Here is an 18,430-nt window from a genome sequence, read left to right as displayed (position 1 = left end):
GAATGTGATGTCCAACATCAGTCCCAATGCAATAACCATTGAAAGTCTTCGATGTAAACTCTCTAGCATCGTCAAGTCCAATTGACAGAATAGGATGATCTGGGGAGTGAGCCCGTTGTCATATGATATTTCCTAGGATTGTAGAATAAGCAGCATTACAAGTGGACAATGGAAAAACACGTGACCAGCGTGTTTGCGTGTCAACCAACATCATGAGATATTTAAACGTCCGCAAGTTGGTTTAACTAGTCCACAGAATCCCCACAGATTCTATGTAAGAACAGAATGAGTATTTTCATATCCTTTGCATAGGACGGTCTCAGTCCTAACTTCCCTAAGGAACGAGCTTTGTAAAATGAGCGAGAGGCCTTGGAATCAACCAATGAGGATTTTGGTTGGGCCTAAGCGTCTGAAACGCTATTTGAAGCAAAGTTGGTGATTACAATATCACCTGGGGCGTCATCACCATAATGTATGCTATCCATGGAGTCATAGATAAGGACTATGCCAGCCCTAGGCTGGTGGTGGACGTCGGCGGCGGTCACACTTAGTCCAAGAATCAACTGTTGATTCATGCTTCATTTCGCTCGAGAAAATAGATGTCCGTGTGAAGTCTTTAGTAGACGGATCATCATATCATGACTAGGATGACCTATCCTGTCATGATAAAGCCAATATGTGTCTAAATCCAAGAGATCTTCTCTCATAACTTTTATTGGATTAATAGCTCGAATAGTGACATAGAGTCCACTAGAGAGACACATAAACTTCTCTAAGATGCGTCTTTGTTCGCAATCATTAGAGGTATTGCAAAGGAACTCATTTATGTTCTCTACATGCGTTTTCGCATGGAATCCGTTGGCTATCCATAGGTGCGATTTGCCCTAGGAGCGTAGATAGTTTCTGTGACAGTAATCAAGGTGCCATTTGGCAAGGGGAACTTGGGCTATTCCATGTCCTTGAATTAATACTGATGGCCCAGCCATCGTAGTCACAAAGTAATATGCTCAGAATTAAAATGAAGTCATAATGAAAAGAACTCGAAATTTTATTCATAAGTCAACGGAGTTACATCATTGTCTCTTTGAAGAAAGAAAATCTAATCCAAAATGCTAGCTAATGCAAAATAATGGTAGTCGTCTAACTTTTTTCGGTAATTCCAAAATAAATGTGACCAGGTGAGTAGATAGATGTCGGTGGAGCAAGGCTCACTTAAGTACCACTAATCTCAGAACCTTCCTAGACATCACACTTACTTTGGGTGAGACTACTTTGAAGAAATACTAAACCATTAGCATCTACTACAAACATATATGGCAATTGCCTATTACATCTCTTGAAAAATAAAAAGACTTAATCAAAATCGCCAGTCTCTGGATCTTGGCCTTTGAAGTCTTCAACCCTTAGAGCGAGATCGTCATCTTGATCTTCTTGCTCCATGTAATTTGCTTCCCTTGCTTCACGATACGTCTTGTATGCGTTAGCAACATTTTGGGGTGCAGTACATGCTTTAGCCCAATGTCCGGACGCTACACACCGAAGACAAGCATCATCATGGTCAGGCTCCCTTGATCGAGGAGCGCTTAGAGCGCGTTGGGGACGGCTATGATCCTTGGTGGCACCACCACCATAGCCGGAGGCTCTGCCTCTTTCTCTCTTCACACGTTGACCTCTACGGTTCCGTGCACGCCTATCTTGGCGGTTTCCTTCCTCTTTGGTGCGAGAATATGGACTAGAAAGTCCAGAATAATCCCTTTCCTTAGGGTTTCTCTCCTAGCGCCCTCCCTTAGGGGCGCGACTATAATTAGACTCTGGAATAGACTTGGTTCCCACGAGTCTAGCATTATAGTTCTTCACAAGGATATTGTCGTGCTTCTCAGCTACGTTCATGGCGCCAATGAGCTCATGAAATCTTGTGATACGTCCTGCATTCACATCAATCCGATAATTCTTTGAAATCATCAGGGCAGAGATGGGGAAGGTAGAGAGAGTCTTCTCGATCAACATCGTATCAGTTATGGTTTTGCCACAAAACTCCATCAAAGACTTGATACGAAGTGCTTCCGAGTTATAATCAAGCACAGACTTGAAATCACAAAAGCGGAGGCTATGCCATCTCACTTCTAAATCAGGAAGCAGGGAGTCACGAACGTTGCCAAATCGCTGCTCAAGTTCCACCCATAGCTTTCTTGGGTCTTCCTCATTGAGGTATTCACTTTGGAGCGCGTCATTCATGTGCCTTGTCATGAGAATTATGGCTTTAGTTTGATTTGCTTCAAAAGCAGTAGCTTGCTCAATGGAGAGCACGTTTTGACTAGGCTCTTGGATGGTTTCCAGAAGTCCATCAGCCTTAAGATGTTGGCGCACATCTCGGACCCACCTATGGTATCCTGCGCCAGTTGTCTCCAGTGGAACAAAGTTCAACTTATTCAGGTTACTCATCCTGAAAAACAACACAAGATTAGGGTTAGTTTCAGAGCGAAAAAGGCTACCACGAAAAATTATAAAATTTCTGAGCGTAGTCGCTTCCAAGAAATTAGTGATTTTCTGAGCGTAGTCGCTTCCAAGAAAATCCGATTCCAAGAGGGGTTTTGGATTAGATCGAAACAATGATGTATGTTGTCGATCGTTTTCTTCTTAATAAACTCTAAGTTTGGAGGATTCTACAAGCTCCAAGCTTGGAATGAGCACGAACCCCCACAGTTCGGCTTTTGGTCTCCCCTATGAAGAAGAAAGGGGGGTAGGAGAAGGGAGGTTGCAAGTCCCCGATAAAAAGAAGAGAAATTGAATTTAAAACTGGAACTTTTAGAAAAAAATACCTCGAAATAGGTCGCCGGAAAATTTGGTCAGAAAAGGGTCCGGAAAGTCGCCGGAAAAAGGCTGACCGGCGGTTGACCGAGCTGCTGACGTGGCAGTCTGATGCTGACGTGGGCGGTGACGCTGACGCGGACGCGGGTGCTGACGTCAGAGGGCTTAAGGCTACTGGGCTTCTGTCTCTGGGCCGAGTTTCTAGGCTGGGCTGCGTCTGTTTCTTTCTCCTTCTGGGTCCGCCTTCTTCTTCTTTTCCTTTTTTTTTTTTTTTTCTTCTGGGCTTGCATGTGGGCTGCTGCTCGTGGGTCCGACTGTGGGCTGCTGCACGTGGGTCCGACTCCTTTCTTCTGGGCTTGGGCTGGATTGGGCTCGGAAAAGAATGGGGGCTTGAAATAGGAAGGGTTGTCGGCGGTTTAGGGTGCAGGTGCTTCAGGCAGGCGGTTCGGGTATTTCAAGGCCGGTTCCGGTGATAATTTTTCCGTTTCTCGGAATCTGGGGACGAGGTGCAGCTTCTAACAAAAGGTAGCAGTGTAGAGTGGACGGGAAGATGGCGAACCAGGTAGGAGATCTTCAGATTCTTCTTGGGAGGCCGGTTTGGTCACTCCCGGGGTCGGTTCAGGTCTATTCCGGCTGGTTCTGGGCTCCTGGAGGTGAGAGCTTCAAGGTGGGCGGCGGAGGTTTTTGGGATTTGAAGGCTACTAATTTAGGGTTTCAGGGTTAGGGCTTTGTGCTGATAACGTGTTTTAGGGAATCAGAAATTGAGAGAAATTTGCTATGTATTCTCATTGATAATAGGGGCCTCTTTATATAGAGGATTACAAGGCATAGAGTCTGAATCATACAAGGAAAGATAATCTCTAGATTTTTCTAATTAAACCCTATTACCACTAGGTCAAGTAACCTAGAGTTTGGGCCAAACACAAATTAGGGTTTTACTTGAACATAATACAAATTTTTTGCAGAAATCTAAGGGACAGTCCCTTAGATTCCTGGAATCTTGGACAGTCCACCACCCAAGATTCCAGGAAGCATTAAGAATTTTGATAATGTAATTTTACTTTTAGTGATACTTTTCATCAATGACTAAAATATCAAGTTTTGAGGAAATATCGATGGTCCCGGAAATGGAAATTTCGACGGAAATATCGATTTCGATAAAAAATCATGAAAAATTATGGAAATTTGAAAAAAAAATATGGAAATTTTAAGTGAAACTTTTGGATATGTTTGTTTTATCAGCTATCTACTATATATGAAAAGAAAACCTTGAATAAACATTGTTATATAGTAATTTGTAATAATTTAAGATGAAACGGTAAATGCTGAATCACCGACAACTCTGAAATTTTTAGAAATAAACATCTAATTTTTTTTTGATGGCTGGAAACCCAATGGGAGGCTAAACCATCACTCCTTATATACATTCTTTGTACATATCATCAGTGGCGTATCCAGGATCGGAATAGGGGTTGGGCTGGATTTAAGTGCATACAAATTTTGCAAGCTCGTAATTTTTTTTTCTTTTGAGGTTTGGAACCCAGTGGGAGGCTCATCCTCACGCCTTTAATATTATCATTCAAAACATAAAATAGGGGGGGGGGGGCATAAAACCAAAACCCCTTAAATTAAAAGTTACAAGCATAAACTTGTTGTAAAATAATAAAAACTAACTAAATCGTACCCTCCGAGGCCCACTCATTTCAAACTCAGCAATCACAGAATCATTGTCAATACTATCAGCAAATTCTTTTTCAATGTTGAGAACCATCAAATCATCAAGAAAGTCATCTTCCATCTTATTTCTAAGTTTATTTTTGATGATGTTCATAGCCGAAAATGCTCTCTCTGTTGTTGCTGTAGAAACTGGCAGAGTCAACACAAGACAAATCAATCTATAAATCATAGGAAAGAATGCTGACTTTCTTGATTCAACTAACCGCCGACACAAATCAGACACAGAAGTTGTCTTGGCAAATCTTGGATCCCTCTGAATATCTGTTAGAAAATATCCACACTCCATATCTAGAGCAAGCATATCAGATGATGAAAAATCCGTAGGATAAAACTTCAAAGCAAGATTGCAAACATCTTCATATCTGAATGACTGAAAATTATCACGTGGATCAAATGTAGCACTAAGAACAAGAAGCTCCAATAACTTATCGGTAAATCTACTATCCAGCGCTGCCAACTGAAATTGAATTACAGCATGAAGTATATTGACCCGATAAAAATGCTCATTTGTAATATTTTGTTCACAAGCCCGCTCTGTACCTTTCTTGTAAGGAGCAGACATATCTGGCATAACAATATCATGCTCACAACAAAATGATTCAACCCTCATAATCAAATCATCCCAACCATCTTCTCTCATATCTTGAAGTTTTGATTTTGTTATTGAAAGAAAATTTAGAGCATTCAAGATGTCTATGGCTTTTTTTTGCAATGACTGACAAAGAAAGTCAGTAATCTTCATGACATCATGCATCAAAAGCAAGCAAAACACAAAATCAAAACGCTTCTTAGCCCTACCTACACTCCTTGCTTCTCCTTGTAATTTATTTGGTCCATTTGCAACCAAATCTGCAAGAGTTTTTTGAGTAGCTCCAAATAACTTGATCAAACTTGAAATAGAGCGAAGATGTGAGCCCCAACAAGTAGCTCCTGCTCGTTGCAAAGTGCAAGTTTGATTAGCCCCTGTACCTGTCTCAAGGGTACCTGCAGCCACTAAATCTGCAATTTCTTCTTCTCTGATGACTCTTAATGCTGAATGCCGTTTTGCAGAAGAATCAACAAAATTAACAATCACATTTAGAGTTGAAAAGAATTGCCAAATATCATGCACTCCTTTAGTTGCGGCATTTAAAGTCAATTGTAAGCGATGAGCAAAGCAATGCACATAATATGCATATGGACACTCTTCACGAAACAAAGCTTGTAAACCATTAAATTCACCCCGCATGTTGCTAGCACCATCATAACCTTGGCCACGCATATTTTCTACTTGAAGATCATATTGGGCAAGGACTTTGGATATCTCATTTTTAAGAGTTTGAGAACAAGTGTCTGCAACACTAATAACTTTGAAAAATCGTTCTCTAATAAACCCATCACAATCAACAAATCGAAGAATGATAGCCATTTGTTCTCTATTAGACACATCAACCGCTTCATCAACAAGGATACAAAATTTAGCATCTCCCACTTCCTCACGAATCTTGGTTCTAACTTTGTTACCAAGAATATTTAGGATTTGTCTTTGAATAATTGGAGAAATATACTTGGCATTCCCAGGAGCATTATGTAAGACTTTGTGGACTTCTGAATTAACTCTTCCAAAGGCTTGCAAAACCGCATTGAAATTGCCACCATTGGATGAATTAGCCGATTCATCATGACCTCTAAAAGCACATCCTTAATTGGTTTGCTAACAACCTTACACTCTCTATAGTAGAATTAAGCCGAAGTCGGTTATTTGCTACTTCTTGTGATGATTGTGTGCTAATCACTCTTTCAATATGCTTAGATGGGTTTCTTAGTGTATCCCACTTATGCATGCAAGTATTATGTGGGGAATTAACGCCTCCCACATGACCCAAAATGCCAGATTGTTTGGACATAACATTCTTCCAACCTTGAAGCCCATATTCAGTGAATGCTGGATGATGGGATGGATAACTATCAAATAAAAAACAAGGGAAGCAATATGCTTTATCCAACTCTATGGAATACTCAGGCCAATGCCAATCTTTGAACCATTTATGACAAAATTTTCGACCTTGACCTCCATCCCAAGAAGATGGATAACTACTTAATTGGGGTTGATATGGTCCTAAGACCACATAAGCTCTTCGAATATTGTCACGCTCATTCAAAGGATACTTGCATATTGGACGTCGTATTCCAGGACCACGTTCAAGAGAAGTAACATCAAAACTCACTTCTGTCTCAATTCTATACCTATAATAATATATGTATCATTATTAAAATTATATATATATACAAAAACCAAAAACCAACATCAAGATTCAAGCACCAGGTTATAACTTATAACCAAAACAAAAACAACAAAAAACAAAAACTAAGCAACTGAAGCAACTGAAAGCAACCACATATAATATTGCATATTTCAAACATCCATATTTAATATTGCAAGCTTCCAATTATCCAATAGCCACCGCAATTCCGCAAACCAATTAATCCACCGCAAAGCAACTAATATACCGATTATCATTTATCAATAGCCCATCCGCCATCCCTATCACATATTTCAAACATCCACTGATCCACCTCATGACCTCCAAGCAATTAATTAAGCAGAGAATTAGAAAGAGAGAACTCACAGGAATGACACGATTTGGAAAGATTTCAGACTTTTGCCATTCAATGATCTCTTACGAAGTTCTGGTCTTCCGATTACTTCAATTGAAGCCTCTGAAATTCAAAGCTCACAGTCAATTGCAAGCAAAACCCATCAATGGGGCTTGGGAGAGATGAAATTAGAACTTAGAACTACCTTTATGTGGGTGATCTGGAGCTAATCGGGTTGGAGCCTTGGAGGAACTGAGGAAGAGGAACTTACGAACTGACGAACTAATGAACTCGGTCGGAGGAAGAGGAACTGAGAGGAACTGAGGTCTGAGGAAGAGGAAAGGAACTGAGGTCTGAGGAAGAGGAACTGAGGAAGTCAAGATTCAATAAGAGGAGCTATCGGCTACTCTCTGGTAAGGAATAAAGGAACTAAAGGAAGTCAGGATTAATAATTTAATATGATGTGTTTACATATATAAATATATATATTTTTTTTTTTAAGTGGGCTGCAATACCTATACTTGGGGCTTTTTCTCCTTGATTCTCCCTTGGGCTATAGCCCAACCAGCCTTGTGACTGGTTACGCCCCTGCATATCATACATTACACCTTGAATTACATGAGTAACTTAGAACCACGTAGAAGACCTATGAGGTACAAAATCTTCACTATCTTCAACATCTCTATATGTAGAGTCTTGAGTGTATTGTGAGGAATAGTCATTAAATGATACCTCCCCTCTGTAGTTTTGCATGTATTGACTTACATGCCAACCATATGGGTCTGGGGGGATTGGCTGCGGGTTTTGGTACTGGTAGTTATAGTAGGGATCATGCATTGCTCGGTGCAAGGAATGAGTGGAACCCTAAACCCTATTTATAGAAGTTCAAAATTGAAATGTTATTGTAAATTTTTTGAACATTTGGTAAATTAAATTCAAAATGTAATAGATTGTTCTATGTTAGTTATTGATTGGACATGTACCTAAGTTTTCAGATTCGTAAGCTAAATGAATATATATTAGAATGTTGCAAAAATAACAGAAGTGTATGTGCAACAGAGTTGGTCAAGGCTCTCAAAGAGCAATAGAGTGACCAAGGTTCGAGCCTTCTCACATGTGAGAAATGATGGAAGAGTGGTGTTGACTTTGCATGTGGAGAAAGGGTGGAAGAGTCGGAAGGTTCCGTAAAAAAACCCAAAATATCGCCAAAATTCTGATATTTTCGAAAATTTCTGGAAACCTCCAAAATATCAGTCAAAATCTACATGGAAGGTCACGAAAATTTTGACCGGTCAAAAAAACGAAAATTTAGGCGAAATATCGCCGAAAATTTCGATTTTTTAGTCCTTGCTTTTCATGTTATTTTATTATTTTACTAGCATTTCTCTACACATGCTCTGCGTGAGTAAGTATTTTTCTTTTCAAAAAAAAAAAAAGAAAAAAAAATAATGGATGAAAACAGTTATTGCAGAGAGAGGTTAGTGAGAGAGAAAAGTGGAATTTGTGGGATTTATTTTGTTTATTTTTGTTAATAAAAATATAATTTGCAATTGTCATATGGCCCTTGTGATTTAATTAATTCTCAAAGTATTTTAATATTTTAGGGTCATTTCTGTCAAAAATTTTGATTTTGGCTAACAAAACCTCTTCTCTTAATAATAGTATAGATTAATATCTTATGAGGTATCATGATATAAATTTAATATTACTATTTAAAATTTTAAAATATTTGAAATTATAAACGGGTCGGATTAGCGGATCGGGTATCCGTTAATCCGGCGGATACGAATTTGGATCGAGCTATCAATGATCCACCGGGTTAACGGAGCGGGTTTGGATCAAATTTTTTTTTAAGTAAACGGATTTGGATTTAGGTCGATCCGATCCAAATCCGGTCAATTTACAAATCTAGATATTGCCGGGCAAGTCGGACAAGTTTGACAAGTTAATGCTTGCTGCTTGCTCGTCTCTCTCTTTCAATGAGTTATCTTCAGAAAAATAATAAAGTTCAATCGCTTTATGGAAGACACTCAATCTGGTGAAACAACTAGCTGTTTTATCATTCATCACCTTTATTAAAGGAAGAGATGTAATCAAGCAATTATTTTGACAAGAAAAAAGGAGGTCGACGACCACCACACCAACACTATGGCTATGTTTGGTATGACTGTGTTTTTTAGAAAAACTGGCTTCTGCTTATTTCTGAAAATAAGTGGCTGAAAAGCAAAGCAGCTGAGTGTTTGGTAAATTGACTTCATATATAATAAGTCCAAGATCGATCATACTTCATGTAATAATTCCCTCAATCTGCTCCACCCACTGCCGCGGTTTGCTGTTGCGCGCCACGTTGCTCGCAAGGACGAAGCTGCCTTATGCTCCAATGGAGAATGTTCTAGGTCAGGCGGGTTCAAACTAAAATGCAACCGAAATTTTGAGACAACGGAGCGCTGATAGATAATGCTTCAACTCTTGTCTGCGACATGACAGTTTTGGTGGAGAAGGGCAAATCAGATATAGTGGCAAATACAAATGCCCAATCTAAAAGTTCGTCCCAAGGCACTTAATGATTGAGGAATCATTCATACATCCACCAACATTGGTATGATTACCAGTTTTGTAGCTCACTGCGGTGCCATTCGTGATGAAGTGCATGTTCCAAACTGGTTCCCCCTCTCGAATAATATAGCAGTTTTTAGTAATAGTCACTGGCTCAAGATGTTTAACAATTGCTTCCAACACTCGTATATTCATATTTTTGAACATCGGTACCTACAAAAATTGATTGCATATGTACAATTAGTACTCATCAAGAAATTAAAATGCAGAAATAAACCAATAAGAAACATCTATCGATAATGAGGATCTTCTTATGGACAGATATCCCAACAAGACTGCAGGTTTTTATTATTTATTTTTTAACAATTAATAGTAATCAAGGTTTGGATCTATATATTCCTGCGGATTTAATAGATAATTAATCAATTACACTTACTTTCTTTAGAGAGGTCAAGCGCGGAAGACTCATGATCTGTCTTTTCTGTACTATAGGAAGAAGAGAGAAGAAATTTTGCACATCAACATCTTTGTTTTCTTCAAGCTTTTGTTATACGTTTTTCATGATCAATTTCTTCAACTCCTTATTGTGTCCAGAAAGGTAATTTCTACTTAACCACAAATCTATGTCTAGATTCATCATTTGCATCTTTCGTCGTAATTTTATCCGATCAGATCTTTTTTGTGACACCTGCATATGTTCATAAGTTAAGTGAATCGGAGTTCAGCTTCATTTCATGTATGATGAATTTATTTGAATACTACTAATCAACACCAACCTGCACTCTTGCATTGAGATATACTAAAAACAGAGCTAGCCCCGTTATAGATATCAAAATTGAGAAGCTAATTTCCAACGTATAGAAACTGGTCTGGAGGTTTGAGCCAAAAGAACTGCGTGCGAAAAAATAAAAATAAAGAACGTAATAAAGGAATTAATTAACAAATTAGATAAGGGAACACAATTGCTGTGTAAATTTTTTTTTTTTTCCCTCTCAGGATGAAATCTAAAGCGGACTTATATTGTGCAAACCTCAAATTCCGCAAGCCCCACCAAAAAGATTGCAGGAACTTTCGTGGAAGATATGGTGATCTTGTAAAGCCAGATCGAAGAGCATATTGATATATACCAAAATCGAACTTTGTTGTATTTTCTGGATTTATAGGGCATGATGCATTGAGATATGTTGCCATTTCCTTGAAGGAATAAGGATGATACTGTCGTTGTTTATCAGTCCTCATGCTGCAGTTTTCAATGTTAGTCAGCGGGGGACCACCGCAGTAGAAATTATGGTGAGCTTCACATCCTTCAAATTCAATCTCCCTCAAGGCTTTGTCCCAACAACCTACATGTCTTTCAGCGGCAAAATGGTACCACAAGGCCCCAAATAACTGAGGAACAACAAAGAATTCACAATGAATTTCATATAAAAGTTTTTACGTGAAGTATAAAAACAAATAATATCGACGAAGTGGTATTAGCTCAGTGATTAGAGTATTCACTATCTATGATCAAGGTCTTAGGTTTGAGTCACCATGAGAATTTTTTTCCCCTTATATAGGAGATAAGATTCAACTTACATGTGAAGCAATGATGAATGGAAGAAAATCCAGTATAGCTTGAAGCCATCTTCCTATTCCAGTTTCCATATTAGGAGGTTGCTTGATCAGTCCAAAGGTGCCATAAGTCCGTAGTGTATATTGCACCGGATAGAAAAAAACTAGAAAAATATAGTTATCCCAATTATATGCATATCTTCCTATGAGTACTGTTGCCTGTAGTCACATTACACAACAATTTTACCTCAGCTAAATAAGAAATTTTTTTAACACACATGAATTAAAATAATAACGATCAAAATATTTTGCAACTACTACTATCTCATGTCGGATGGTGTTGTCACATGCCCCACACCGACAAGATTTGATTCAGAGCTATCTGGGAGTCTGGGACCTAAGCGATGGGAGCCAAGTAAGGCGGTCCTCTCGAGCCCCGATTGTTCGACCCCAAAAATAGCAAAAGTCTTGTGTGGACCTTGGTCCACCTGCACCAAGGCAAAAAATCAGTATTTTTTGCACCCAAATACCCCATTTTGCCAATGGTCTACCGGGACTTTGGTCCATAGTAGAATTTTTACAAAAATAGGGCTAATTATCAAGAAGATATGATCTAAAGAGTACTGTGTGTGCACATTAAATAAAAAAATAAAATAAGCATTTCGTACAGACACACAAAAATTGAATTGAGCTAGTACATACATATATACCTGTGCAATGGGAAGAGAAATATATATGCGAGGTATAATAGGTAACCACTTAAATATGCACGCTTGTACTGTCCTATTAGCATTACGTCTGCGATGAACTCGTTTCCAGAAAACAAAAATGTCCATTGCATAAAACAGTTGTATGACGGATTGTAAACCAACAAATGTCCACATCAATTTCTGGTGCCAATAGTAGCACACATGTTCCTCATCAATGATAGGAATGTAACAGAACAGTGGATCAAGAAGGACAGCAAGTGCACAAGATATTCTAAATATGTCTTCCCATATCGGAAAATAACTAGTTGGTTCATCATCACTTGGACCAAGTATTCTCTGTAATAATATTTGTCACATTATACTCGGTCTATGTCCAGCTCCATCTTCATTGTCAGAACGCCCCCTTAAGTTTCGATGTGGGCTACTAATTAATAAACAAGATATACAATTAGATCCTCACACATTCCGCACGTAAACAAGATATACAATTAGATGCTCACACATTCTGCACGTAAAGTAAACAAATAACATGTCACTACATTAGTTAATCAAAGATATAACTTCACAGTTGGTGTTTAATATTGGAAGAGATTGATCTTTTCTGTTATCTGATATATAACGTTTATCTAGAAACTAAAAGTCAAGAATCAAACCTTAACTCAATCGATACATCAGAGGGCTGCTGGGGATTCATATTGATCTCAAGGTTTTTATGAGACAAATATAGAGCTCTAGAGAGTCTGACTATAAACGTACACCCAGCCAAATTAAGACCACAAAAGATCGATGTCCGATTCCTGTAAATTAATACGGAGAGTCAGGAGAGGACTGATTATTAGAGACATATATATACATTGTTGTAATTTGCAGTTTTGGATGCCTTAATGATCACCAATTTGGCTGAAATTTTGCAGAGGTGATCTATACATTAGGACCTAAAAACTGAACGGTTAAGATGTGAAAATTTGATCGGAAAATGGGTGAAAACCGGAAATTCGTACTAAAGAAAAACTAAGGACATCCTTAGTGTAGCCGGACTGATATAGGATTTTTCTCAGGTAATGATGTCCTTAGTTTTTCTTATGAAACGGATTTACTGTTTTCACCCACTTTCCGATCACATTTTCACATCTTAACCGTTCAGTTTTTAGGTCCTAATGTATGGATCACCTCTGCAAAATTTCAGCCAATTTGGTGATCGTTAACGCGTCCAAAACTGCAATTTACACGCACGAACCGAATCTGTCGAACCGGAACCGTTCGTTTACATTGTTGTAATTTGCAGTTTTGGATGCCTTAATGATCACCAATTTGGCTGAAATTTTGTAGAGGTGATCTATACATTAGGACCTAAAAACTGAACGGTTAAGATGTGAAAATTTGATCAAAAAGTGGGTGAAAACCGGAAATTCGTATCTAAGAAAAACTAAGGACATCCTTAGTGTAGCCGGACTGTATATATATATATATATATATATATATATATATATATATATATATATATATATAAGTTTGCTCAGATGCGGATATCCGCACCGAAGAAAAAGGTGCGGATTTCCAGTTTTGACCCACTTTCCGATCACATTTTTACATCTTAGCCGTTCAGTTTTTAGATCTTAATGTATAGATCATCTCTGCAAAATTTCAGCCAATTTGATGATCGTTAAGGTATCCAAAATTGCAATTTATACAAACGGACCGAATCTGTCGAACCGGAACCGTTCGTATTTATAATGCTAAATTGTAGTTTTGGATGCCTTAACGATCACCAAATTGGCTGAAATTTTGTAGAGGTGATCTACATTATGACCTAAAAACTGAACGGCTAAGATGTGAAAATGTGATCGGAAAGTGGGTCAAAACCGGAAATCCGCACCTAAGCAAAAAGTGCGGACGTCCGCACCGGAGAAGCGCTATATATATATAGAGGCCCGATCACAGGCGGAGGTCCGCACTGTCACTAAAGTGCGGACGTCGACGCAGCAGCAGCTTTCAGGCGGCGACAGCGGCGCGTGGCTTGCAGGAGGGAGGTCGGAGGCATCCCGGACCGTTCTGGGCAGCGATCGAGGTCGGAGGAGATCGAGGTTGCACGTTCTGGGCAGCGGCCGGACCTGCAACTGCAAGCTTCTGGGCAACGCCGCAACCTCGTCGCCGGCGACTCCACCCGACTGCATACCGGCTTCTCAGACCCCTAGCCCCCCTCCGGCAAGCCGCGCCGCGCCGTCGAAGCTTGATCGAGGCCGGAGGAGCGACGTCCGCACTTTTTCTGGGTTTGCGGACGTCCGCTCTCGAACGGCTCTATATATATATATATGATGATGATGATGATGATTTATGATCACAAGACTACAAAATGGGAATTAGCTCACAGAGAGAAATAAGGGATATGTGGATAACTTAAGAGCTGCATGCATAATTTATGTACACACAGGCACACACTGACACATATATACAACTTTGAATGCCTGTATCACAATGGGTTTTGTGGCACCATGTCGCTTTGCCTTTACTCTATGTGGCTGGAGTTTGTTGCTTTTCAAAAAGTAGAAAATCTCATCCACTTAATTATTGACGATCAGGAATTCTCCTTAAAAAATAACTCATTGCACACTAATTGAATCACTCTGTGTGAGTGCATTACACTACACACACTGAACTCTCTGTATATAGGCCATTAGATACCCTACATTCACATATTATTTCCAGTGTGCATTGAGGGGGGCCGTTCTTGGTCTCTCACTCTCTCCACATCATTCTACTCATGATTGTCACTTGGCTTCACAATTTCTGGAATTTGTTAAGAAGCAAGTTAGAGCTATTAATTCTTATCAAAGGCCACCAAGAAATGATCCTTATTCTACTACATATGATCCGGGTTGGCGTAACCACCCAAATTTCTCATGGAAAGATAGTGGAGGGTCCTCTAATGCACACCAAGGTGGTTCTCATTCATATGGAGGGAATCAAGGCCTTAATTCTTCATCTTTTGGTCCCCACGGTCATGGAAACACACAATTTGGTGGACAAAATCATTATGGGCAGCAAGCATCTCGTTACAATTCTCAAGGCCAAGAGCCATCTTTTGGTGCTACACATGCTTATGGAGGAGCCCCACATGATACTCAAGGGTTTTGTCAAAGTTCTCATTCATTTGGGGGTGTTAATCCTACACAAAATGCTCCTCCCGGATTTCAAACTAGGCAAGCACCACAACCGGAACCAAAGAAGTCTCATATGGATGATATATTGGCTGCCCTAGCCCAAAGTCATACTTCTCTTACACAAAGCCAAGCGAAGACCGATCAAACTCTTAATATTCTTGCTCAAGGTCAAAGTTCACTTGCTCAATGTGTGGGAAAATTAGAAGTCCTAATGGGACAATTAGCTAAAGAGCTTGGAGCACGTCCACATTGTGCATTACCTACACAACCGGATCAAAATCCGAGACATGAACAAGTTAAGGCTATTACTACACTTCGAAGTGGGAGGGTTTATGACAATACGGTACGCATGCCTAAATCTTCATACTCCCCTTTGAATGTGCATGATGACATGTATGCTCTCACTGACCCCACATCACATTCTTACGATACACATGTTTCCACCCCTATACATGATCTCCATTCTTCACTTTCATATTCTAATGATGATGATCATGTGTTAGTAGAGGATTACATTGCTAGTGCTGATGATAATGTGTTGCATTCATATGGGGCCAGGGGGGGAGAAAATGTACCTCTTGGCCATGTTGCTAATGATAATGTGCATATGCATCATACTTTTATTTCAAAGGAGGATGGGAACCAGGGGGAAGAAAATGTACCCCCGAAAATTGGAGTGGGTGATGTGACTTTGTATACAAAAGGAAGAAATAAAGGGGTGGATAAGGAAGCCGGGGAGGAAGAAAATGTACTTCCCGGAGATGCACAAGGAAGGAAAACCTCTTTATCTCATTCTACATCTTCAAAGTCTCAAGCTTCTAATTCTTCATCCGAAAACACCTCTAGGGATCACTCTACTAGTCGGACTACATTTTCGGATTTGAGTTCTAATGGTTCACCGCCTATTCCGTCATCTAGTGAACATCGGGATCTACATCAAGGGGGAAGTAATAAGGAGGAAGACTATTCTCATTTACCTTTGGATTCTAGGGATAGGAGTTAACCGATTCATTCTACACTAGGAGTTGAGATTAGCTGTCACGCCCCGAATTTCGAATAAAGAAATTTCGAATCCGAAACGCGAAACTTAACAAGCACAAGAAAACACATAGAAAATTCTTCATTTAAATTAAGCAATAAAACAAACCGAGCTCACCAACATCAAATACAGACTCGTTCTTTAGAGCCACATATTAATATACAAAGAGTTTACAAATAAACTGATCGACAATTCAATAAGTAAACACACTCACTACACAACGGAAGAATAAAACTAACGTACACTTCAACGTCCAAGCTACAACAGCAACCAACCCTCAGCTTCGATGACTGTTACTCCGACCTGCACAATAACCCTACACCGTGGAATAGTGCACCGGGTTGAAACGACAAACCTGGTAAGCTTTTGCAAGCTCGTGTGAGTAAACTTAAATAACCACAAAACGTCTTGTCAACTCAAGAACAATAAATCAACACAATGATTAATTCTAACAACAAATCCTTTTCTTTTTCTTTTTAAGGAACACACATCACACCCGTGACAAATCAAATCATACTAAGTGAAAACTGGCAACCCCTGCATAGAATTTTAGTTCAGGAAATCACCAAAAGTATACAACCAAAACCATAGTAATCCCTGCGTATAGTTTAGTTCAGGAGATTACACAATTAGAATGAAAATGACAATCAATGAAGAAGTCAAACAACTCACACTAAAGTCAATGATTACCCATCAACTCCAAACTAAAGTCGATAGTCGAGGATCACCCATCAGCTTCAACTAAAGTAGATGATCACCCATCAACTCCCAATAAATCACGAAGTGATAAAATCATATTAATCCAACTCACAACATAATATGAAACTCATGTCCCTCTTGGACAACAAAAGAAAGCAACCACCCGAAACTCTCTTTCAAATTTACGTACTCATGGTGCAATAACACACAGTTACCACCATGATAGTACCCTTGCAGACAGACCAGACCTCTAACTGAATCATAACTTGTCATCTCGACCAAGGTTCAGCCTTACGATAATAATTGTCTCTGTCACTACTGTGACACTAAATCCATAGATCAGAAACTGTCACCACTATGACACCAGATCCGTAGATCAGAAAACATTTGAACAAAATCCCACATGACTCACAAATGTCACACCACAACTCCAAATCACTCTTTCAACAATATAAATCATTAAAAAGTCTACATATCACAATGCCACATCATCCAGATATATATATTTCACGTATATATATATATATATAGCCCTTCTTGGCTGCGGACGTCCGCACTTTTTGCTTAGGTGCGGATTTCCGGTTTGTACCCACTTTCCGATCACATTTTCATATCTTATCCGTTCAGTTTTTAGGTCCTAATGTATAGATCACCTCTGCAAAATTTCAGCCCATTTGGTGATCATTAAGACATTCAAAACTGCAAATTACAACAATATATACGAACGGTTCCGGTTCGACAGATTCGGTTCGTTCGTGTAAACTGCAGTTTTGGATGACTTAACGATCACCAAATTGGCTGAAATTTTGCAGAGATGATCTATACATTAGGACCTAAAAACTGAACGGTTAAGATGTGAATGTGTGATCGAAAAGTGGGGAAAAACACAAAATCCGTACGTTTTTGCTTAGGTGCGGATATCCGCACCTGAGCAAGGTTCTATATATATATATACACACGTAGTCATCCACTATAGTTCATACGTATTAAAACCAATAAATTCATTTTTTTACCTGTGAGCCGTAGCCCTATGAACCGTAGTCGATCGAGTTCATATTATTTCAAACAAATCTTTATTTTTGAAAACGATTTACAATTATCAATCAATTCCGACAATTAAATAACTCGGTTCCTAAATGAACCACGTGAGATTTACTCACCTCTAACTCCTGCTGCGTCTTCTCACTGCATATAAGGGATCAAATATGCACCGTCAATCACCTAAGTACAATACGATCTTAACTTAGTCCACGAATCAAAAACGATTAAATTTCGAACTCCCATTTGCCCTAAAATTCCAAAAGTAATGCCGATTGAGGCGAAACTTCATCCGAGACCACTCGAGGTCTTCGAAATACTTATACGATCAACATATCAAAACTATAAGTCAATCGGACGGCCGACTCCTAACGGATCGAAAACCGATCTAACCGAAAACCCTAAAACTTTGAAAATTCATAACTTGCTCATACGATTTCCAAAAATTACAAACTATATATCGAAATGATCGTATCGATGTGTAGAATAAAAAGAGGAACAAAAACTGTTCCAGGGGTGGTCGGAAGTGGTTGGAAACCACCACCACAGTA

At 39.2% G+C, this 18,430-nt stretch overlaps 2 protein-coding genes across 5 annotated transcripts; both read right to left on the bottom strand.

The window, feature by feature from the left end:
- Positions 1–4,261: 4,261 nt before the first annotated feature.
- LOC133718502 (uncharacterized) lies at positions 4,262–7,454 on the bottom strand. The gene is made up of 3 exons (XM_062145351.1): positions 7,328–7,454; positions 7,155–7,245; positions 4,262–6,771 (listed from the first exon to the last, which is right to left on the bottom strand). Exon 3 carries the CDS (start codon positions 5,951–5,953, stop codon positions 4,478–4,480), a length of 1,476 nt encoding a protein of 491 aa, XP_062001335.1. The 5' UTR covers positions 5,954–6,771; positions 7,155–7,245; positions 7,328–7,454; the 3' UTR covers positions 4,262–4,477.
- Positions 7,455–9,311: 1,857 nt separating this feature from the next.
- Positions 9,312–14,351, bottom strand: LOC133717906 (cyclic nucleotide-gated ion channel 1-like). Of its 4 annotated transcripts, none has more exons than XR_009850027.1 (8): positions 14,312–14,351; positions 12,596–12,739; positions 11,943–12,447; positions 11,257–11,720; positions 10,709–11,067; positions 10,455–10,569; positions 10,115–10,366; positions 9,312–9,891 (listed from the first exon to the last, which is right to left on the bottom strand). XR_009850027.1 is itself a non-coding variant. In XM_062144659.1 (8 exons), the coding sequence occupies exons 3-7, from the start codon at positions 12,114–12,116 to the stop codon at positions 10,226–10,228; spliced, it is 984 nt and encodes a 327-aa protein (XP_062000643.1). In that variant the 5' UTR covers positions 12,117–12,447; positions 12,596–12,739; positions 14,312–14,351; the 3' UTR covers positions 9,312–9,891; positions 10,115–10,225. The 4 variants fall into 4 exon arrangements, 3 of the variants coding, with proteins under 3 accessions (XP_062000643.1, XP_062000644.1, XP_062000645.1); XM_062144659.1 differs by having other exon boundaries at positions 11,257–11,451; XM_062144660.1 differs by having other exon boundaries at positions 11,257–11,451; positions 11,943–12,366.
- Between the last annotated feature and the right edge of the window lie 4,079 nt (positions 14,352–18,430).

The sequence above is a fragment of the Rosa rugosa genome, chromosome 6 (genome assembly GCF_958449725.1).
Source record: "Rosa rugosa chromosome 6, drRosRugo1.1, whole genome shotgun sequence".
Taxonomy (NCBI): domain Eukaryota; kingdom Viridiplantae; phylum Streptophyta; class Magnoliopsida; order Rosales; family Rosaceae; genus Rosa; species Rosa rugosa.
The sequence above is the reverse complement of the archived record's forward strand: the minus strand, read 5'-3'. Positions and strand labels throughout refer to the sequence as shown.